This window comes from Pectinophora gossypiella, chromosome 14 (genome assembly GCF_024362695.1).
Source record: "Pectinophora gossypiella chromosome 14, ilPecGoss1.1, whole genome shotgun sequence".
In the NCBI taxonomy this organism is placed as follows: Eukaryota; Metazoa; Arthropoda; class Insecta; order Lepidoptera; family Gelechiidae; genus Pectinophora; species Pectinophora gossypiella.
The window spans coordinates 4,980,735-5,004,941 of NC_065417.1; the positions used below are offsets into that span (position 1 = coordinate 4,980,735).

General features: G+C 37.5%; 2 protein-coding genes across 4 annotated transcripts in view; both read right to left on the minus strand.

Annotated features, from left to right (window-relative positions):
- The window catches only part of LOC126372577 (nuclear envelope phosphatase-regulatory subunit 1), a 598,500-nt gene that overhangs the window by 205,848 nt on the left and 368,445 nt on the right, over positions 1 to 24,207 (minus strand). The gene's annotated exons all lie outside the window — the stretch shown is intronic.
- LOC126372564 (allatotropin-like) overlaps positions 1 to 24,207 on the minus strand; it is an 81,934-nt gene that overhangs the window by 11,284 nt on the left and 46,443 nt on the right. Inside the window, exons 2-5 of the mRNA XM_050018390.1 lie at positions 13,052 to 13,234; positions 7,105 to 7,221; positions 5,776 to 5,883; positions 883 to 970 (exon numbers count right to left, since the gene is read on the minus strand). Of these exons, the coding sequence (XP_049874347.1) occupies positions 883 to 970; positions 5,776 to 5,883; positions 7,105 to 7,221; positions 13,052 to 13,232 (494 nt within the window). The 5' untranslated portion in view covers positions 13,233 to 13,234. The remainder of the gene's footprint in view (positions 1 to 882; positions 971 to 5,775; positions 5,884 to 7,104; positions 7,222 to 13,051; positions 13,235 to 24,207) is intronic.

Here is a 24,207-nt window from a genome sequence, read left to right on the forward strand (position 1 = left end):
TTACAGATCAACTGTCTATTTCGCCACGAGATACTTGTCCATACAGACTGTGCTCCCAGTCCAGCAAAGAACATAATTATCATAATATTAATTACGTATTGTTTGAAAGATCTATTGGCTTAATCTCGACTGACACATCACTATGCTAATGAACGTCATCATCACAGGCCTTTACATCTTTATCAGATGATTCAAACAGCGTTTCTGTGGCAGCTTTAAAAATGGCTGTAAAGTCCGATGCGAGAGCGACAGTAGCGGCCGCACTCTTTGGCCAATGAACGTCAACGTGATGCCAATCTGTACTTTGACAGATCTAATTCGTACCGCACATTGAAGCTATTCTAAAACATTATATTTATTGAACTATAAGCTTTTTGGCAAATGATCAAGTACCTAGAGATGCAATCAATTTAAAAAAAGAATTAAACTTACAAGTCTACACGTTCACAAGCTACAAGTTACTCACAAGTTCGTGAAAATTACATTTACCAAAAAAGTAGACGGATTGTAAAATATACTTGTGAAATAAATATTGACACTTGTAACATGTAAACACATTCTTGTAATAACGATTTTTTTACAAGTAAATTTCTTGTAATACAGGGCTTGTAAGTTTTGATAGACAGGGCACTTGGTCGTTCTGTCTAATAGTACAGTCAGGAGCAATATAAGGAGTACCCACTTTAGGACTCTATCGCACTAACATATTTGACATTTAGTGAGACTTACATTCAATTTGTCAAAAAAGTTAATGTGACATGGTACCAAAATGTATACATATTGATGCTCGTGACCGTACCTATCTATGTTTTGTCGTGAAGGATGTAGTCATTACAAAATGCTTAACGTACTATAAAATGGCGATAGTCCAATATTTCTTACCTTTCCATCGTCTTTTCTTCGTTGCCTTCCTGCCCGTCCGTTTCAGGAGCCGACTCCAACCTCTCCCAGAAATTGTCCAGCCCGTAAACTGTATTGTTATAAAAACACATATTAAAATATGAACTTTGATCAGTTTAATAGAAGGGTCTTTACAGAACGTCCGCTTTTTGCACACTATATTAGTAGTACGAGTTTTTGTACCGTCACTACGACATTGGTATGAGTTTCCAATTCGAAAGGTTGCTTATGGAAACCACCTGGCATAAAATATCTATGATCCAAACAATTCGAATTCAATGGTTTAGACTCCGAGCTGAGATTCGAATTCCTAACACTGTATAAGTCATGAGCAGTGTGTGTCCCCGAGCAGTGCTATCATGGATTTAGGCGAAATATTTTACTAAATTAATATTCAATATGGGCCCGTCCGCAAGTCCATGTTGACGCCATCTTGAAACGTCACAATAAGTCCAGCCTACGTTCCCCAGAAAATATATAGATGGCGGTGTACATATTTTGAGTCATAATTATCTTTTTTCTCATTGCTCGAGTACACAAGAGGCATATAAAAATAATTGTTGCTTGATACTTGGATCAGTCATTCTCCCTATCCATCCATAGGGAAGGCCCGTGCCCCAGCAGTGGGGACGTTAATGGGCTGGTGATGATGACTTGGATCAGATTATTTATATAATTATGTTGCTACCTTTAATGCTTCTCTTTATTTTAATCAGAATAATAATGGGTGGAAGTTGTGTTGTGCCTGGGTGTAATAACAAGGGTCATTATTTATACCCAAAAACGATAAAAGATGCATATGTCTGTTATTCATGTTATTAGAAAGTTCAACACAATACAGGGCCATCTTTTTTTTTTTGGGAACGTAGCCTGAAGCGTCTCATTGTGACAGGTCCAATTTCCTTTGAAATAATAATCAGCATGAATTTCTTTTACAGCAACAGGAAAAGAAATACACAAATAATGTATTCCCTTCCGTCTAAAGTAACCCAAACACTGGCTCCCCGATATTGTCCTAGTTATCCGGTACAAAAAGTAAACCAAAACGCGAACGTTCCACAAAGACTCCAGTAATCTCGCACCTCGTCTGAGGGGGCGAGGACACAATACTACAAAAGAGTCACTAATTATCACAGGGATAATTAGAACTGTAAGCAAAAACGTCCAGACACAATGACGGTTCTTATTTTACTGGCTTACTTCCCACCATATTCGGAGCGATGGTGTGCGCGGGCGCGGGGTAATCGCTTCTACGACACGTGCGAATCAACTAGATTTTTATTTTTTAACTTGGTTTTCTTTTTCAAAAGGTTTTTAAGTTGGAACCTGTGAGATTCCAGTTGCAGTGCCCTTACCGGGCAATACTAAATAGTATCTCTACTCATTTTTGTACAAACACATGATCGCAATATAAAACATTTCTATTTCCAAACCCTACTAAATATCAATGACAACGTGACAGTGACATAACAGGGTGAGAGCCCTCAGCGCTCCCCATTTATCCGGCCAAGTAGTTAATGCCATGTGCGGAAAAAAAGACAGTGAGATTGCGACGCCATATTTGTTAATAGGTACGCTAAGACAAGTAGGTATAATAATAGGCTAGATTCCTAATAAGTTAAAAAAAGAAAATGTTTTTCTTCAGTTTTAGATCTGTTTTTATTTAGTAAGTAATCAGAATTTCATTATTGTCATTGATCTAGTAACTGATGGCGTAGAGGCGTACGACCTTTAAGCCAAGTTTTTATTTGTTTTTTGTTCATTCGTTTTCTAGTGAGGCGTCTAGTTGATTCGCACGAGTTGTAGTAAATCGCGAACACATTGACGTTGAGTTGCTCCCGCGCCTGCTATAGGCAATAAAGCCTTATGTTGCAAGCTGGTGTAGTTAATATAATTCTTTATTTGCAATGGCGTTTTTAGATTATCCGAACGTGTTCTGGGCTCACTGCAATGGATGATACTTTTATCATTAGTGGGCGGAAATGCTTCATAATATTATTTACTTTTTTAAACCTTTGCATGATTAAACTCGCTAAATATAGAGATAAATGCGCGACTCAGAATTTAAATAGGTACCTTTATTTTAGACTAGTGGGTGGAGTGTTAAAATTGTAAAATCTATGACTAAGAGTATGGATTTGATCACTCAGTTACGTTACTTATGGATTAGTGATAGGTAATATTTTTATCTTAAGTGCTTTTAATAATGAATTTAGTATAGCCATAGATTTCCATAATAGCACATTTATACAAATTTTCAACAGTATTTGTAATGGATAGTCTGAGATACTCGTAGGTAGGTACGTATTACTACTGTTTATTTTTTCACGAAATCACTCACACCAGTGATATCCAGAAAAAGTTCGGTTAGCATCTAAACATGTCCAAAATTACGCCGACGTAGCACAATGAAAGCTTACTCTCCCAAAGCCCTTGTAACGTATCTCATCACCCGTAATCATTGGCTAACAACAGTCTTCGCACAAAAGACGTGTTTTGTAAGCAAAAAAAAAAAAAGAAACATAAACGACACATCGCCACTAGTCGTCACTGTAATGACGCAAGAAGTGGAAATGAAATGTTCATTGTGTAGTCGGTGTGTTGTTCTGTTGAGATAAGGCAGCATATTATATCGTGACTTTGCTGCGTATCTGTATTTTTTTCCTAAAATGATTTGTGTTTTATTGACAATTGTAAAAGTTTCAAATCAGTTTCGCCAAAAATTGCAGATACGTCAGTTCGTCAGCGACGATATATATCTACGAGTGACGTATTCTTGTGACGTCACATACTCGTAATGCTGAGTTAAGCCAACAGGTGGGACTGTTATGAAACAAAGCTTATTCTTCTATGATAATCTGATGGTGCGTAATAAGAGAGAAACTACACGAGTGTTCCAATGATGACGACGTCATGTCATTGTGTAGTGTGGTGATGTTATTCTGATTTATGTGTGGAACGATGGAGCGTCTCCGTGCTGAGCCGTCGTCATAATTAATCGTGTGGACTCTCTCTTAGTTGACCACTTTTAAACTGTTAAGCACAAGTAAGACATACAGTCGTAGTAAGTAACAGTAACATGGTATTCATCAAAAACACAGTGTAGGTAAGCATGATCCAACGTTCACAAAACATTGTAGCATAGTGAATAAGTATTATTAGGTAGACATGTTTATGCGTAACTGTAAGCTTATGATAATGCTATTTTATGTAAGTACTTTTAACATATTATCGTGTCATATTCGGTCCCAGCAGAAATTCGGTCGAATATGAAAATGTGGGAGCATTGTGTTTGTCGTCCGTGTATTACGTGTCATATGTTTTAAGATTCCCTGTAGTATTGCTTGTAATTGAATTAGAATGTTTTTAAAATGGTTGTCGTATCGAACCATTCAGAATGTACCTAATAAGGTTGTTGTGAAGAACACGAGTCTGCGAGTGGTGTGAGAATTACGTTGTCAAAACTCTTTGAACATTCTTAAAACATTGTGAAAGTTGAAATCAGAGTTTATGCAAGTCAAATAAAGGGAATGAGCACAGGCTCTCAGTCCGCACATAGAAGACTGAGGGTCCAGCAATACAGTCCATATCTCGCTTATCTGACTTGAACAAACTCTGATTAATCAACATCCCACGCATATCTAAAAGAATATGCTTATTTACATTATAAATCCCATAGTAAAGCAACGTGTAGAAAGTTAGTGCGGATCTTTTGTTTAACAACGTTGTCTGTCTACGCATCTAATACACGTCCGTCGTCGACAACATGTTGCCAGAGGAATTAGTGTTGTTGCGCGTAACGTCTCCACTGGACAACAATTGATGCTCAACTAACGATGCTCTCTAAACAAACAACAAGCCGCGCGAAATGTTGCTCCAGCTGGCAACGTCGCGTGCTGTTGTGCAACGTTGCAGTACAAGTTGAGCGTTACATGTTACGCGTTAATTGTTGCCTAGTGGATACGAGGCTTAACCGTGTCTGTGGTGTCCTAAATAATAAATGTTTCCTTCTTTCTTTCTTTAACCACTTTAAGTAAATAAAGATTTGAAACTCGAAAAAGATTTGATATCAAAAATAGTTCACTAATAATATATTATCTCAATAATACACGGACGGCAGAATAAATACAAAACCGTTTTGTGACGGCTGTGTCATCCCAAATTGGAAGTTAAACATAGACCAATGGAGCCTGTTTGTTTTTTCCATTGGCCGGCAAAATCTTATTTATATACCTCCATTTTCATCCATATTCCGTTTACCGTACCCACGGGCAATAAGTATGTTTGAGTTGGGCTTGAAAGTCCCTCTGGTCACTCTTATTTCTTCCTCTGAAGAGTGTCAATCAAATGATTATTTTATTTTAAAAGCGAAGCAATTTCGGGCGTGAAGCTTATTGTATTGCTTTAGTAACGTGGTGTCCCAGGAACATAATGATGATAAATAGTGGTGAGCTCATTAACCTAATTGGTGTCTGGTTGTTACCAGTTTGGTTACAAAGTTCAGTGACATGTGAAGTGTAGTTACTATGGCAACTTTTTACATTAGAAATCAGAATCAGTTATTCAGTGTAATTACCATAGATATACTTGTCGTTGTATTAAAAAGGCACTTAGTTGAAGCATACTTAAACTAATAAAGCTAGGTATATTTTTTTACAAAAGGAATGACGTATTAATCTTTATAAAAATTCTTAATTCAAATATCAAACGCTGGGACACCTCGTAAAATATCAAATTATTTTTCTTTTCGAATTGTAGGTAAGTCGATGATATTTTCTTTTTATTTATTTAAAATACATTTTTAAGAGGCAAAAGCTTTATTCTTTTTTAAATATCAATCAAGCACTAGCATTGGCTTTCGGCTTGGTTTTTTACCTTCACCGACTGTTTCGTCACTAGATCTTTTGCCAAAACCATTGGCAACCATCAAGGAGGTTTTTGGGTTAAACCGTCTCCGGGATGGTGCGGCGTAACCTTCTTGCTCTGTGTATAATGAGAATTGTGATAGTAACATGTTTTTGTCATATAGATGGCGCTAAATGGTGTGGTAGTGACTCAACCATGTGCGTTTTAAGGCGATTCTCACACAGTTACTTGGCCGGACAAATGAGGAGCGCTGAGGTCTCTACCGTTCGTGTGTTAAGAATCAAAGGATTACATACAAGTTAATTCTATCTAGAAACCGCTTAGTTCTCTTAGCTCATCGTCGTGTGAGAATCGCCAAAGTCAACTGTAAAATGTTTTCTGTTTGCCCTTTTAACATAACTACCTAATTACATAAATAGATTTGTAATTTTTTCTTCGCTTATTATGTTAAATAGTTTTTGTATTTACACATAAAACATTTTACGTTAACTTAAGTATCAACTTACGTCCTAAAAGTAAGTGACGGTTCAAGTTGTTACTTACCTAAGTTTATGACAAAAAATACGGCTAAAAAGTTTCCCTTTTAGTGTGTTAGCTGAAGTAGAGTTAAGTGTAGATAGTAAAGCGTGTAAGTTAGAGTTCCGCTAAAGTATAATGTTAAGCATTTTTAGAGCATAACCTGTCAATAGGTACTTAACGTTTTAAAGCAGGCCAGGTATCGATTCTTAAAATACACAATAAAGTTCATGTTTTGTATAGGTTTACCCTATTTAATTTTAGCTTTGGAATGCTGTTTATGCACGGATAATATTTATTTAGTATTGTACGGTCACGAGCATCAATATGCATACACTTTGGTACCATGTCACATGATGTTTTATGACAAATTGCACTGTCAGTCTCACTAAATGTCAAATATGTTAGTGCGACACAGTCCTAAAGTGGATACATTATATTGCTCATGACTGTACAGATTTCAACGAAAATTACTGAAATACATTTAATTTGGTAGAGTCTCAAATTAACATGGTTTTATTTACAGCCATATTTTTGTAGGAAAGTATCTCTACGAGTCCCAATTTAAGTTAAAAGGGTCTCGAGGTAAGTTTTTCACGTAAAATAGAATCTGTAAGTGAGTTATCAGCATTCTAAAGCCAAACTTATTACAGTTGCACATCTCGTACTTTGGTCGCACTTCCCAGTAAGGTTTCGTTAAGCACGTAAGCAAACCTGTCCATAGGTTTCTAACTTTCTATCCACCATTTCCAAATGGATTTAAGTTTGTCAGCTATACGAATTGCTTCGACTTCTTTGGTGTAAGTCGGAGGTATATTGTACCTTCGTTGTCTTCCATTGTCCTTTTGCCAAAATCTCTGGCAACACCGACTGAGGGACTTTTAAATGTTGGCGTGCCTCGATGGGACCGCTCAGATGACGTTTGATGATTTACATCGCCTTTATAAATAACACTGATTAACATTCTTACCTTAAAACCTGTCCATAATGTATAATAAAGATATAACATAAGCTCACAACTATGTAGTTGGGGTAGTCAGACGTAAATCCATCGCAAGATGAACTAAGTGCCCACACCTCACCGAGCTTTCTGTTAGGCTAACGTGATGGTGAGCCGTATCGCCGTCTATAATGGTCGAGCCAACTATCTTAGTGACAGATAAATTAATAACTCATTGGTGCAAGTCCGGTACCAGAGTTCGATCCGGCGCACAGACATGTACGTACACCATTACTTCTAGTACTATGTGATGCGATTAATTCCGACCATTAGTATGACTTATTAAAATTCATAGTCATAAACATATGAGTAAGTACACAAATACAATTTTATACCTTATCAAGAGATGGATGGATCTTCGAACACCGGCGATCAATAAAGATTACCGTGAACTCAAAAAATATCCTAAGTAAAATATTTTGTCTTTTCGCAAATATCCATTTAGAACTTAGCGACATAGATAAGCTTTCACCTGTGCTTGAAGAACCACCCAGATATATTACTTATTGTATAAAGCAGTCTGTTCACGTGACCAGACAGAATAATTTTACACATAACGCTTAAATTATTTCTATACTGTGTTGTTAGGAAAATGACTACCCACATCAATCCAATGGGGTATGAAGCATACTCCTCCATGCTGATTTGGAAGTACATATTTAGTAAATCAGACATACAAATTCAGAGCAGGTAAAGTGAGACACTGCCTTATTTTTTCCCTAAAAAAGAAGCATGGAAAATGCGTGGCTCTTAAATTGATGATGATGAAAGTGAGACAAGCGTGGTAGGACACGTTATATTATATGTTCGAATTGCAAAAAAAATCGCGTTCGAATGCCCCGCACTCCCAGCCCCGTGTTCATCAAGCTTAAATGTTACACATATGGAAATCCACGTCAACCTATCACTTGCAGTGATATGGACTCATTACAATTATCCCCATAATTTAGCGCAGATATCTAAATTATGGCTGTCGATAAATGTCAATTGGAAACGCATGTTGTAGATTGTGCAAATTTCAGCGACTTTGGCGTGATTCATTCTATTCATTCAAGTTCTAAATTCAAAAAAGCAAATTGCATCGAGTGTACTGGGTGTTAGTGACACCGTAACAAAACCTGAGGGGATGATTCAGACCATGATTCTGAGTTGATATCAAGTGCATTTTCCGAACTGGAAATTTTAGTCTTTTGTTAGAATTTTCCGCCACTCGATATCAACTCAGAATCATAGCCTGAATCATGTCTCAATGTTTACGTTACGATGTCACTAACACTCTGTGTAATTAGAAAATTAAGCCGAATATCTGCCATGACCGGTCTTAACCTTATCCTTGAACTCATCCTGTCAATGCGAATTTTTCAATCTATATCCTCATTATGCTCTTACTTACTAGCACACGAGAGTCCAAAAAAAGCAAAACTATTATAACAAAATATTGTATAAAAGAACTAATAATCAACATGGCGGTTGTTAGTGACGCGGGTTGAAATAATATTTCATAACAAGGGTGTTTATCCAAAGTTTTAGTGATTTTAAAACTTTTTATGTGAAAAATACGCTGTGATTTAAGCGAAAACATAAGGTTGTTTGTTCAAATATTGCCATAGAATATTGATTGACAATTTGAACCATAAAGCAACCACGAAAGGACTAAGTACCTACAATACTTCGTTCAAATGCCGTCCTCATTTTACACATAAATGCACGGATCAAGTTATTGTCTGATACATTTTTCGGAGTTTTGGAAAGGTCTTTCAGGGGTGAAAACGAGAATTTTTGTTAGAGAACTGTCTGTCAACTTTCTGGGCAATTACCTTCGAAAGAAATTCGACTATGATGAATGTCGTATTAATCATTCTCTACTTGTTATGTTAAAGAGGATACGTTTATTTATTTTTAAATGTCTTTATGTGTATCTCTTGTATCTCTAGAACTGTTTAAATAATTGAAAATCTTATATATTTACTTAGAATAAGTTTTAGTTTTCAATATTTGGTGATGGACTGACGTGTCATGATATATTATCATATGTTTACTAATAACATATTCGATTCAAGACTATTTTCTTATTTGCTTATGTGACGTAGCGAACGTAGTAGATTCGGAGCGTAGCACGTAACGCCCGTTACGCCGAAACATTTTTTGACTTGAAATATGTTTTGATATGTTTTATAGAAAACATAACAACATAAGCTCACAACTATATTTTGAATTGGGCTGAGAGGCTATTTTGAGAGGGACATTCATCGCAAGATGAACTAAGACTTCACCGAGTTACTTCACTAATGATATTCATTGCCTGGTCCAAACTTGACTGGTAAAATTTCAACCGTATATCCTGAACGTACGGACAAAATTACTGAATTTCAAAGTGGTATAAAGTTAAAAGGCTATGTCTGTACCGGATAGGACTTCTCTCCGTCTGTGGGCACGTTATTCCACATTCATGAGTGAGACTTTTGAGCTAGTTACCGGACCGTGATTGTTATAAGGTTGCCACACGGCATGTTGGCAACATCCAAAAACATTTTTTTTTCCTTTTTAGTGTTGTTTTCGTGTCGATTAAAAGCCGAACAACGTAATTTATATTTTATCAGCCAAAAATGCTGCCCCGGCAATAGCGCGGGCGGAAGCGCTCATCAAGTCCTCCTGCAGGTTTCAGCGCACAGTGGACATGCGATTAGGTGGGACATGGTCTGCGAAGCGTGAGTGTGGAGACACTCACACTGATGGTCTGCTTCATCTGTGAAACCCCACCTGCACAGCTTTTCTTTGCTCCGGCCGACTTGTGAACGGAGTCTGTTTAGACTTCCAAACATTTCTCGGGAGGTCGTGTCCAGGGGGGGGGGACTTTCTAAGAGCGGGACAAATAGAGAGCGCAGCAAACTCCTTGCCTGCCAATCATCGCGTCTGACTTGAGAGGCCTCACCTTTGACTGGACCAACGACTACGACTTTTTAATGTATAAAATTGCAATGCCTTTTCTCTCTTCTTCTACAATCGACTGCAATTAATAACGTGTAATTTTTGTGTGCCTGGGCGGGGGGAGGGGTGAAGTAAACCTAGCTGAAACGCTGGTGGGGAGCAGAGAGTTGCCGTTATGTATGTAGTAATATTCCTTATTCTATGGTATTACCGCGCAATTACAAGTGAGACAGAAGGTCCGCATGCGCTCTCCCTTTCTCCTTAGAGTCTTACAGGTTCCTAGTGCGATTTTTTTGAAGTAAGATGATTCGTGCTTCGGAAGGCACGTGCAATGTGTCCCGGCTACTATTTACGTAAGTTACTTCTACTACTATTTAAGTAAGTATGTAGTCAGTGCATGATGTACGTCAGGTTTGATGATGTCGGCAAGACAATTTATTTTCCGCAATTTTTTTTTAAGATACTTAAGTAATTAGTGTCTAACTAGTAGATATACTACACGTCAAGGAGCAGCGTGGTGGAGTATGCTCCATATTATACCCTCTCAGGTAGATAGAATGGAGGCTTGTCAAGTACCCAGCAGTGTGAGATATAGGGTGTTAATCACATTGTAACGAACGGAAAAGACATGACAATTTTGTCTTTTTAAATTATTTTCAGTTCCATATTTTTGCGACGGAAAATTCCACTTGATATCAACTCAGAATCATCCCTCAAAGTTTTCTTTACGATGTCACTAACACCCTGTATATAGCATTCTATACCGTGAACACCCTGTTAGATGTATATATTAATCTTACATACTTGATATAGGTATGTAGGTACTTAGATAACATTAGAAACGTCCAGAATGTCCTATACACCTAAAAACAACCGTTTTTCACAAAAATGAGGTATTTATATTTATGTGCTTCTAAAAGTATGGACTTAAAAATTGCCCTCAGTTTTTTGTAATTACACTGGGATTATGATTGACCTTTCAGTTATTAAAAGGGTAATAAATAATTTATTACAGTAATTCTCTTTTCCAACTCGAAAATGAGTTTTTAACAAACACTCATACTTATATTTTCACCATATCATAAAAAAGCCACCTCTATGTTCCAAAATCAAATTCAAAATTTCCTTTATTCAATAGGTAACATAGTTACACTTTGAATCGTCATTTGTTTATATAAGGAACGTCTCATCTGCCTAAAACTACTGCAGCTTTTCAAAACCCGTATACAGCCGGAGAAAAGAAGCTGCAAGAAAAACCTCGACACAGGACACTACACGTTCTTTTTAAAAAGAAAAAACAAAAAAATATATTACACAATTTAGTAATTTTGCTGCCTAATATTCGGTTCCAGACAGAAAATCCCGTGCAATCATACCTTCTAAATAATCCTTATAATGACCTTTTTACAAAGTTTCTGATTAAATTGTGCTAATCAGAGGTGTATCCATCGCAAGATGAACGTAGGACGATCATTTAGTCGGCTTTTGTGTTTAAATTATTTAGTCATTGTTATTTAATAGACTTTTTAAATCTATATTTCAATACATACTATTTACTCTATACTTCAAATCCAGTACAATGTTGGCCCACCCATCTCTTCAATTTCAATTTACTATTAAAATAATTCTTGTATTTTCGTGCTGTATTTTAAATGTCGGTATACGTAGATATATGCTTAGGTACTTTTCCCTATTTTGATACTAGGTATTCTAAAACTACAAAGTTTCTAATATACAATGCAGAAAATACTTATAATTATGTTATATTTACAATTAACATTATGTATTCTGTCTACTTCTCAGTGATGCATGTATTAGTTATAAGTGGAGACTTCATTGGCTAATGTACAAACTATTTGCATTTTTAAATTGTTATTTAAGCTGTTTGTTTCCCGATTTGAAATAAATAAATAAATAAATTTACAATATTTTTACAATTTACATTCGACTATACAAAATAACATCTAATATGCCATTTGCAAATTACATTCTACTTCATATTGAATATCCCAACAAACATTTTAGTTGAAAAGTTTATGATTTTGTAAAGAGTTTGGTCCAATCCATCTTTATAGAGCCTTGCTCTTTCAATCCAGCTTTTAGTATCACTTGTATGTAGCTGACGAAAAACTAAATATGTAAACAAATATTACAAGTTGATTCAAGTTGAGCCATGTTAGGGGCCTTTGGCGGCTCAATAGTAACCCTGACACCAGGGTTGATGAGGCTAGTATTCCACCTCACAACCCACACGATAAGGAGAAGACAAGTTGATTTTAAGTAAGTATCTCAATACAGGTTTTACCACACAGTTTAGCATATGTTTTAGCGAAGTTATATCAAAATGTTTGACAATAGGGTTCAATTTAGCTTTGCTGTCCACCGTTTATGCTATCGTTTTGTAGTAAAACTGATCACTAAAATGTTTCTTAGGATGTCCTCCTAATGCTTGTTGCATACAGAGCTGGTAAAGACAGAGAAACGGCCGGAACGCGGGATGTTGTATGACATTTCAGACAAAGTACCCTGCTCCAGCCCGTTAGTCCCGGCTCTGTGTGAATCAAGCATAAACGTACTATTTTTGAAATATTTACATTTAAAATTCTTTCAATATTATTGCCATATGAAGAGTGAAAAATAAACAAGGTTTAAAATATAGTCCGTGCCACCAAAGATGTCCAGCATCCGCGGCGCTACTGTCACAGATTCTGCATAGAATTGTTATGACTTGTCAATTAGTATTATTAAAATCCGTCGTCTTCTTTCGTGGCGCGGATTATTACTTTAAACCTAGTTCTTCTTAGACTTTGTTTTGTAATAACATTGTTTAAATATACTTACGTTCGGTTCTAGTGGACGGTTGGTCGCGCTTGCCGAAACCGCGCGCAGTCATCATCTCTACATTCTTGAATCCGCGCGTGGGCCGCTGCTGCTTGCGCACGAGTCGGCCGTCGGGCGCCGCGTCCGACAGGCACAGGCACGCTGCCGCCACCACTACCGCCAGTTGCATTGAGATGTTCATTGCTGGGAACAATGGGAAAGAACCTTTTAGATATAGACCTCCAATAGACAACCAATCCCTGTAAAAAAGTGTCCGCGGCGCATATTGTCACAAGCAACGGCGTGTAACGACACTGTTCAACCGATATTGCACTTTATTTGAACATCCATAACATCTACATTAGAAGGAACCCCAGAAGGGAACGGACTTATACTTCCTACATAATTTAAAATGTATCTTCAATACGGTTCGGGCGCTATTTTATAAAAACTCCTTGGCGAATGTGAGACACTTTTTTATAGTATGTCATTTTAGTAAGTACTTTACATTCATTCGTTCGAAGAACACGACCTCTGCGGCAGTGGTATCTATAATTGATAGTTACACCTTGACTTGCACCAAAGAGTTATTAATTTACCTTCAGTGCAGTTTTCAGTAACACAGTTGGCTCGACTATTATAGACGGCTCTCATGTTGGTCTAACATAAAGCTCGGTTAGGTGAAGGTACGTAGTTCATCTTGCGATGGATGTACCTCTGACTACCCTGATTGGGATATAGTACACAGCTTTCCTCCTGAGAGGATTATATTTGAAAGAATGAATCGACCCTAGAGAGCCGATAGCGATAACCGTCGAATGAGGGAAATCGTCGACCACGCCGCACAGTGGGCCGGATTTTGAAAAAAGGACCTTAGAGATTTCGAAGTTTTTACCGATGCCATTCGATAAAGATTATCAACACAATCAACATTACTACTGAAGCTTTTTTGATTAAACGAAAACTCAGAAAGTTATAACGAAAAATGTGTTTTTTTACTATGGAGCGTCACCTATGTTTCGCTGATTCTCCAAGTAGGGCACAGATCCCGTCTTGTAATGACTTATACTCTATTTTGTGGGTGTTTTTCCATGACTTGGATAAAAAATCAGATAAAGACAAATGTCCAATTTTTAAAAATAAAGGTTTGAACTTTGGTACTTTTTTCCTTATTTTCTGGTAGTTTTATGTAATTACGGGTGTTGGGATAAACAATTAAATCAAATTATAGGAATAGTCCTTTTTTCAAAATCCGACCCACTGTGCGCCGTGAGGTGTATATTTTGTTGTCGCGAACTGATTGGCGGCCTCTATAGCTAGAGTAATCCAGTCATAAGAACCTTATATTACGTCCTTCCACTAAACTACAAAAGGTGTCACTTTATTCGTTAGAAAGTATTTAAGTACATACTTCACCTTGCAGTTTGAAATTCACACATTCCAGCAACTTTGCGTCAAAGTAGAGTTAATGGAGCTTGCTTTGTTTTATGAACTCTATACGAGCTAATGCAGTATAATACGCCCACTTGCAGATGTCCTTTAAGCAAGAGAAGCTAGGCTATTTATAGTGAAATATACGTTAAAGAGATAAAAACAGAAAATGAAACATTAGTGTTTTTCAAATTATTTTCAGTTCTATAAGTTTGCGATGGAAAATTCCGCATGACTAACTCAGAACCATGGTTTGAGTCATCCCTTAATTTTTCGTGACGATGTCACTAACACCTTGTATAATATGGAATACAGAATGTGTTCAGATTATTTACGCCCCAAGCATGTCGTAATATATTAATTATACAACAAAAATAACTAGACTTTGAGCACACTGTGACTCTACAAATATAATGTGAAGAAAATACAAGTACAGTCGAGCCGATAATGCGATCTATCTCCGTATGGCGTGAGATTAAAGGGCTTAGGGCTTCATGCGAGCACGTATGCCTCGTCACCACTCAACACTTTGTTTATCGACTGCGAACTACATCGTCATTGTATTTATCTTGCGATTTATTATTCTGTAAACCCGATTACTGTGAGATGCCGATACGTATACGCAGTAAGAAGATCGAATCTTAAAAATGACAAACCGAATTAACTCATCTTTAATATAACAATGATCATCATCAGCCCATTAACGTCCCCACTGCTGGGGCACGGGCCTTCCCTATGGATGAATAGGGAGATCGGGCCGTAAACCATCACGCGGGCCCAGTGCGGATTGATGGTTATTAACGACTGCTAATGAAGCACGGAGGAGCTCGAGATGAAAACATTTTTTTGCGGTCACCCATCCTATGACCGGCCTTTGCGAAAGTTGCTTAACTTCAACAATCGCAGACCGAGCGCGTTTACCGCTGCGCCACCAAGCTTATCGTCAATACAACAATATTACGATAAGCTCGTATGTTATATTAAACGTTTCTTTATGTTAGTGATATCGTACAGTCATGAGTAATATCATGTCTTTAGAACCCTGTCGCACTACCATATTTGACATTTAATGAGACTTACTTAATTTGTCAAAAAAGTTAATGTGACATGGTATCAAAGTGTACTTTAGTACTCAAGACCGTACTGAATACTGAGGGGGATGATTCAGACCGTGAGTCTGAGTTAGTATCACGTGGAATTTTCCGTAACCAAAGTATGGAACTAAAAATATTAAAAAAAAAAACACTAAAATGTGTGTAAACATGTACTGGTGTGACAACCTGGTGTGACCACGAGTCCGGAGGGATGAATCCCTTTCCCGACGCCTGTATCCTCGAAGGGGTAGGCAGTGTATAAAACAACAAGTACATAAACAGCCTATACGTCCCACTGCTGGGCACAGGCCTCCCCTCAATTAACCATATTGTGGTTTAACGGTATCAGTGGTTTACCTAACTATGTAATACTTTAATGATATAAATAAATTAAAAAAAAACCGGAGTGGGTATGGAGCATACTCCACCACGCTGCTCCACTGCGGGTTGGTGGAGGTGTTTTTACGGCTAATAGCCGGGACCAACGGCTTAACGTGCCCTCCGAAACACGGAATCATCTTACTTTTTCGGACAGCATTTAAGCCTGAAAAGTCCTTACCAAACAAATGACAGTCTCACAAAGTGATTTCGACTATGTCCTCATCGGGAATTGAACCCGGACCTCCAGATCGTGAGCCTAACCCTCTAACCACTAGACAACTGGACCACTGTTGAAAACAACAAGTATACAGAAAAAAATACAAACAAAACAGAAAAAAGATAATCACATTATTTTTTTTACAAATCGTTAATACATGCTCGCTGAATTTTCAAAAGCCTTTTTACTTTTTACTTTGAGTAAAAATATTGAAGTGTAGCTAGTAGTTTTTAAAATGTTAGAAAAACGCCTCATAACGGCAAGGTAATAAATAGGTTCTTTTAATTTTATAAAGAAGCATTTTCATGTCGCGACCAGAAATAGTCGTCTATGCAACCCTTATCAAAAATTTCGGGACTAGAAATTACTATTAACTAATAATTTAATTTTTAGGAGAAAATAACATAGTGTTTTTAAGGGATAATTTAGTTTATGGAACCATCATAATCATCACCAGCCCATTAACGTCCCCACTGCTGGGGCACGGGCTTTCCCTATGGATGGATAGGGAGATCGGGCCTTAAACCACCACTCGGGCCCAGTGCGGATTGGTGGTTATTAACGACTGCTAATGCAGCCGGGACCAACGGCTTAACGTGCCTTGCGAAGCACGGAGGAGCTTTAGATGAAAACTTTTTTGTTGTGTTTTTTTTTGTTTTTAAAGTTGCTTAACTTCAACAATCGCGGACCGAGCGCGTTTACCGCTGCGCCACCGAGCTCCTCAGTAGGGAATTATAAAACATAATTCCGGTCAGTACTATATTAACATGACATAAGCTAACCATACAATATAATCATTGGTGCTGTTTCCAATAAACACCATCTAATTTTATTTTAAGTCATACTTGTAATTTTCTTATCCGCCAAAAAGAAAGGGACAGGCAATCGTCAGTCTCAATACACGTCAATTTTAGACAGAAATTAAAAAAAACCGTCCCAAAATTTTATATTGTTCAATAAACCCGATAGAATTAAGTTGACAGCACATGTCAAACGTGTTGTAATACCTATTTCATTCGCCCGTTGTCAATCATCCGTCCCTTTCCTTTTCGATGGATAAGAGAATGACAGGTGTAACTTAAAATAAAATTAGGAGGTGTCTGCACGAGTCGGGGACATTATGTGTATGTTTTGCATAAATTATAAAATACGTTGTTCGACTTGTCATCGACACGAAAGAAGAAGAAGCTCATCATCATATCCCAATTGAGATCATCCATCATAAAATGAACTGAGCACCAGGCCCGACCTAGCTCTCTGTAAGACCAACGTGATATGTGGTTAGCCGAATCACCGTCTATAATGCTCGAGCCAATAACTGGGTGAAAACTGCACTTGAGATTAACGAACAACTCATTAGTGCAAGTCCGGTACCGCAGTATGAAGCGGCGGCGCCTCCCGTCATTTTATATCTACTTAACTAAGAAAATATATCTACATAGTATTGGTTAGGTGACGCATCTCTATACTAAAGTGCCATAGGGTACATGTCGTCATTGAAAAGGCAAAATTACGTAAGCGCCAAAATGGCATTTCAAGAAAAAGACGTTTCAATTATTTTATTCGTTTTTTATGATAACTTTTTACCCATTTATCCAATTTAGACGACATCAACGTAAGTTTACGTTGTTTTTTATGTCTATGTCTAGCAATAGATATCATAAGATGGACTACTATTTTAGGATATTTTGGCGCTTATGTAATTTTGCCTTTCCAGTGACGATGTATCTGGCACGTGGCACGTGGCACAACGGGTGGAGGTGGACGCCCGGAGTCCCGAAGTGCCAGCAGAGTAGTATACAAATGAAAACAGGAGTCCAGCAGTAAACAGTTTATTCTAGAATATGTAATTGGCATTTCAAAAACGGCCTCCGTGGTCCAGTGGTTGAGCGTTGGGCTCACGATCCGGAAGTCCCGGGTTCGAATCCCGGTGGGGACATATCACAAAAATCACTTTGTGATCCCTAATTTAGTTAGGACATTACAGGCTGATCACCTGATTGTTCAAAAAGTAAAACGATCCTTGCTTCGGAAGGCACGTTAAGCCGTTGGTCCCGGTTACTACTTACTGATGTAAGTAAGTAGTCGTTACATGAGCCATGTCAGGTGCCTTTGGCGGCTCAATAGTAACCCTGACACCAGGGTTGATGAGGTTGGTAATTCACCTTAAAACCCACACGATAGAAGAAGAATTCAAAAACAGGAACATAAGTCACAGTTGAACTACAATATATAAAATACAATATAACGAAAATAAAATGCAATGGATACGTAGATCACAGTCTTCTTTTCTTCTTCTTAATGTGTAGGTTGTAAGGTGGAATACCAACCTCATCAGCTCTGGTATCAGGGTTATTATTGAGCCATCAAACGCCCCTGACATGGCTCAAGTAACGACTACATACTAGATCACAGATAAAGATAGTGGACACGGCCGCAGTTAAGCAATATAGATGTTACTCTTAGCAAGGTCGCGGATGTAATGCGCCAGTGAAGAATAAAAGGAAGGAGCTGTTTAAAGAAATAAATATACTGACGGTCGCAAGTCAATATATTTATGAAAATATTTTGTATGTACGTAAAAATGTATCTCTCCTTCCGAGAAACTGTGAAAGGCATACTTACAATACAAGGAATAAAAATAAAATTGGTGTTCAAAATTCTAGATTAAATAAATTAAATTCATCTTTTTAGAGAATAAATTTAAAGCTCACGTGAAGCTTACTTTATGTAAAAAAGCTTATTATAAGATTAATGATTACCTAAATGATAAAAATGTCTGGTATTGAATGTATTCCTCTAGTTATTAAATAACTTGTAATGTACCCTCATTGATTGAAAAGATGTGTTGCTGTTGCAGTTTCTTGTCATTTCTTCTCCTCAGCCATAACACCTTGCGAAATGACGTAAATTCAAAAAAAATTACATTGACCTTCAACTAGTTTATCCATGATAATTACGTTGAATAAATGATTCTGATTTCTGGAATTGTAGAATGGAAGAGAATTTGAAATTTAAAGTGATTGGTGGTAAAAAGGCGAGGCCAGTATGAACAGAGTTTGCACTCTGGTATATATCTATCCATACCGATGAGAAGTAGTAGCGAGATAGCAAGTAACAACCGTAAACGGTTGGTTGATTAGAAACCGTCAACAGACTAATCTCCGGGTTATCTGCCTGTGCATGGGTACCAGCCGTGCTGGCATAATGAAGACTAACTACTTCATTCCTAATACTTGTGAATGTATATCTACTTAGTCTATTAAGTGAATACATATTACGTACATGTACAGTCATGAGCAACCATGTCACATTAACTTTTCTGACAAATTGAACTGTAAGTCTCACTAAATGTCAAATATGTTAGTGCGTTAGAGTCCTAAAGTGGGTACATTATATTGCTTATGACCGTACATATCATGTAAATAAAACATGACAAAAACACAAGAAAAGAAAATAAGTACAACAACTAGTTTTACACATGATTCTGCTATTACACTACATTTTTGAACAATTACGCCAGAAATGAGAAAATAAGTAATCATCACATTAACACAAAGTGAACAACGCCATCTATCGTGTGTTTGAGGAACGTCGATTGGAAAGTCCTCCATTGAATGCGTAGGGTGCCTAACGATCGTTGCGACAGCGATTTTAAGACACTTAAATAAAATTAAGGTTCACCAGAATCAGACACATTATCCGTTGTAATTACTATCCGCAAACGTTCTTAAATAAAGGTTTTATTATAATAGACTATCTGAACGCAGTTAGTACCAAATTTCGCATAATTTATAGTTCATTTAGCCATAATGATGTTAGTATCGAGTTTCGCCGAACTTTCTCGAACATAGTGCAGTGGAAGTCAAAGTTCGCTATTATTGATCAATTAACGGCGTGCTATGAGTAATTATGCAACGCTAAAATGTACTGCGCATTAATTATACATGTATAATATGTTACAGCCAAACCTTATAACCGGTGAAAACCACTTTTGACAGTAAAAATCAGGCCGACACATGGTTTTTACCAATGCCCTTAGACAAAACCAGTGAAACTGATTTTCGCGTTCAAAAGTAGTTTTGACGGGTTTTGAGCTTTGGCTTTACCATTACGCATACACTCACGCTTGTAAGCCTCAGAGGGCTGGACAGCGTTATAAGGTATCAGAGACATAAATCGCGCGCGTCGCGATTTATTCCAACTGAATTGATATTCCGCATCTAAAGGAACTTTGTCATCACTTTTGATCATCATCATCATCATCATGTCATCCAAACCGTATCCGGCGACGGCGACTCCTAAATATCTATCCCGGGTCGTTGTTGTGGTGGGCTCTGATGTGTTGAAGGTCCGGTCACACGGCACACAATAAAGCTGGCCTGACGAATTGAGTGTGTAGTTATAGAAGGGTTTCGGTCGAGTCTTCCGTATTTGGCGCTTTTCATTTGATCCAATAGGTTTATTTATCACATAACATTAACGTTAATTGATATTCCACATTAAAAGGAACTTTGTCATCACTTTTGATACTGAAGTTTTGAAGAATGTTGTCTTGATAGAAATGCATAACGTAACATAACAAATGCGTTATTGCTCACACGGGCAAAGTAAAACAAAAGACAAATGGAAAGAGTGCAATAGCCGGCCTTATTGCTAAGTAGCAATCTCTTTCAGGCGACCTTTGAGTATAGGAGATATTTAATATTATATAATACAGCAAGGGGCGGATGGAGAGGGGGGTCATTGTCACACTTTCCACGTCGCCTGGTTTGGCTTGACAACTGAATACGGATATAGGTACTTACTGTTTATACGCAAAATATAGCTATATAATATGTAGGTAGGTAGGTTTACAGATTTTCTGAAAAGTAGGTATACTTATACCTACATTTTAACCTAACCTAATTGTTGGATCAAAAAGATCACGTAACCACAAGCCTATTTACATTTAACTCGTATTAATTTGTGAGTAAGTATATCTAACCCAATTTGACAAAGTGGCACTCGCAACGTAATTTTGTAATTAATTAAAACATCTTATGGTTTCCAACGGTATAAACGCCATATGTTATACAATATTCGTATAATTTTCTCGATGTCTTTCTAACTTTTCTAATAAGTAACTCTATAATTTTATTATTTGTGTGAAAAGTACGATTAGTTTTCTGAAACAAATAATGGTAAGTACTTTTCTAGGATAAAAAGTAAACCGGTTGGGCCCATTATTTCATTATTAGAATAGATTTGACAGGTACATTGAGGGAATGAAAGTGTTCGTCACCTTAAAATAAATAAAAAATAAAATAAAAATTCTTTATTCCAGACAGTGCCCATATCAATTACAATAGCGATCAAATTAAGTTATAATGAATTAAATTAAATATAGTAATACAATTAATTATTTTTCAATTTAATCTAATACACTGATCACATACACACAAACACAGTCACACACGCACCGCATACACATGCCATCACCGGCCCCCTACACAATGCAAGCGCCGCCACTCGGCGTGGATGGGGCTCGCGAGCCATCGGCGCGCGGCGCACACGACGGTGTTGGTGGACGCGAAGACCCTTGCCTCGGCGCCGGCGGCCGTCCGCCGCAGCAACGCCGCCCAGGCCGGCACCCTCCCGGCGGCGAACATCTCGGAGGCGCTGCACCAGCGCGGTAGGCGGTGCAGCGCGCGCCACGCGTTATTATACTGAACGCGGATTTCGTGATACGCTCGCTTGGTATAATTGTACCATAGCTCCGCGGTATATAGGTTGGTGCAGTAGGCGGCAAAGAGCACCCGTTTGACAGGTTTACCCCTTCACACTAAGCGCCCTCCGCTGTCTTTCCATGTCTTTCACGTCGCATAGATCGGATGTCATTATATGTCCCAGGTATTTGACTTCTTCGACTCTCTGTAGTGTCTGGCCATTCAGGTACAGTGGAGGCATACGGGACGGTGTATTTTTTGATTTGAATAACATACAAACCGATTTCTCAGTATTGTAATGCATATTGTGCGTGGCAGCATACATCTCACATATATGCAGCAGGCGACGCATTGCCTCAATGGACGGTGCCAGCAGGACCATGTCGTCGGCGTAGCTAATGTGATTCAGACATTTACCATTCATGTGGCAGCCAACCCCTGACTGTTCCAGTAGTTCACTTAATTTATCCATGTACAGGTTGAAGTACTGCGGCGAGCTGGATCCGCCCTGCCTCACTCCACAGTGTAGTCTTTCCGATTTAGAATATACTCCGTTCCATCGCACCTCGTTGCTTTGCTGTTGGTGCCAGCGCTCGAGCACTTTAACAAAGGGTTCCGGCATGCCGCGCTCACGTAGTTTGACCCATAGCAGTGGATGAGAGACGCGATCAAATGCTTTGCTGAGGTCGAGGTAGCAAGCAATAACTGAGGTTCCGTTGGCTTTGTAGTAGCTAACCACTTGTTTAACCACATATATGGCTGTAGAGGTTGAAACTTCGTTCTTGAAGCCCATCTGATAATCGCAGCTTTTTATGTGCTTCTCAGTAACGGCATGTATACTTTTTTCCAGTAGTCTCGCGATGATCGGGGCCAATGCAATCGGTCGGTAATTAGAGGATGATGTAGTGTTTTTAAGCCTATTCTTACGATCAATTAAGATCAATTTTCGCTTGCACTGCAAGAATTACTTATACCAACATTCCGGTACAAAAAACAAAGCTGCCAACATTTTAGTAAATGTCATATTTATCGTCCATCAAATTAATAAGGTTTTGCTTTATCAACAAAAATATGACATTTACCATCAATACTTGCATATTTATATATAATTGGCTCTTTTTAGATCAACAGCCTCTTCATATTCGCTTTAAATGAAAAGAAAACTATATTACTTCAAGCAAAACTTAACTTTCTAATCGCATAGTTAAGCATAATTTCCTGTGTAACAGGCACTTCTGTATGTGTGTATACAAAATGTATGTGCTTGCAACTTGACAACGAATCGATTTAATAACCTTTTCGGCCAGTGATTTTACTTACCTACATACTCATAAACTGCCTATATACGTCCCACTGCTGGGTACAGGCCTCCCCTCAATTAACCGGAGGGGGTACTTACTTACATACTTACTGTTTATTAAACAAATGTTTCAAAGCTAACAAAAATTAAATGAAAAATAAAATATAAAAATAAAAAACATTTTTATTTTTTTATTGTTATTTGTTTTTATTATTATTATTTAAAGTAATTATTTAATTAAATTTATTTGTATATTTTTTATGTTTTAGCTGTTAGTATTTTACTCGATTGTGACGAAGCAAAAAGTAGGGTTATGTGTTTGTTAAAGACACGCGTTTACCTTAGTATCTACTATCTAGTAAATTCCTACGTCGCATACCTATAGGTACCTAGTGAATATACTTAGGTTCTATATACTAGGTACTATGTATGTACCAATGTATCTCGGAATTGTTTATTGCATTTTTGTGCCATTCTATTTCCATTGTTACATCACTACAAAATACTTACAAGTGTACTTACTTACACTTAACTGTCAAGAATAGTGATATGAAACATTGCGAAGAAAGTCAAGTTCTGTTTGTAACATTCAAAAGGATTCTATAAAAGGAACGCTCGCAATATTTGATACCTACAAGTTGTACAACAAAAATAAAATTTTAATGATGGAACATGAAATGCAACCGTTTACATGTCTTTGTCGATCGGGTAACACTTAGAACATTTTAACTTTTCTAAATATTATCTAAAAAAGTACCTATATTTAACTTTACCTATATTTAATTATTGGCCCCGATTCCTGCAGACACATCCTAATTTTATTTTAAGTTATATTCTGAACCGCCGAAAAAGGAAAGGGTCGGATGATTGGATTTTAAAATGAATGAATAACCCGGGCGAATAAAATAGGCATCTTGCTCATATGCAACCCATTCGACGTGTGCTGTCAGCGTAAAACTATCGGATTATTGCCAATATAAAATTTTGGAAGGGGTTTGTTGTTTGTTGTTTTAAAATTTCACTCCAAAATTAACGTGTGTTCCATA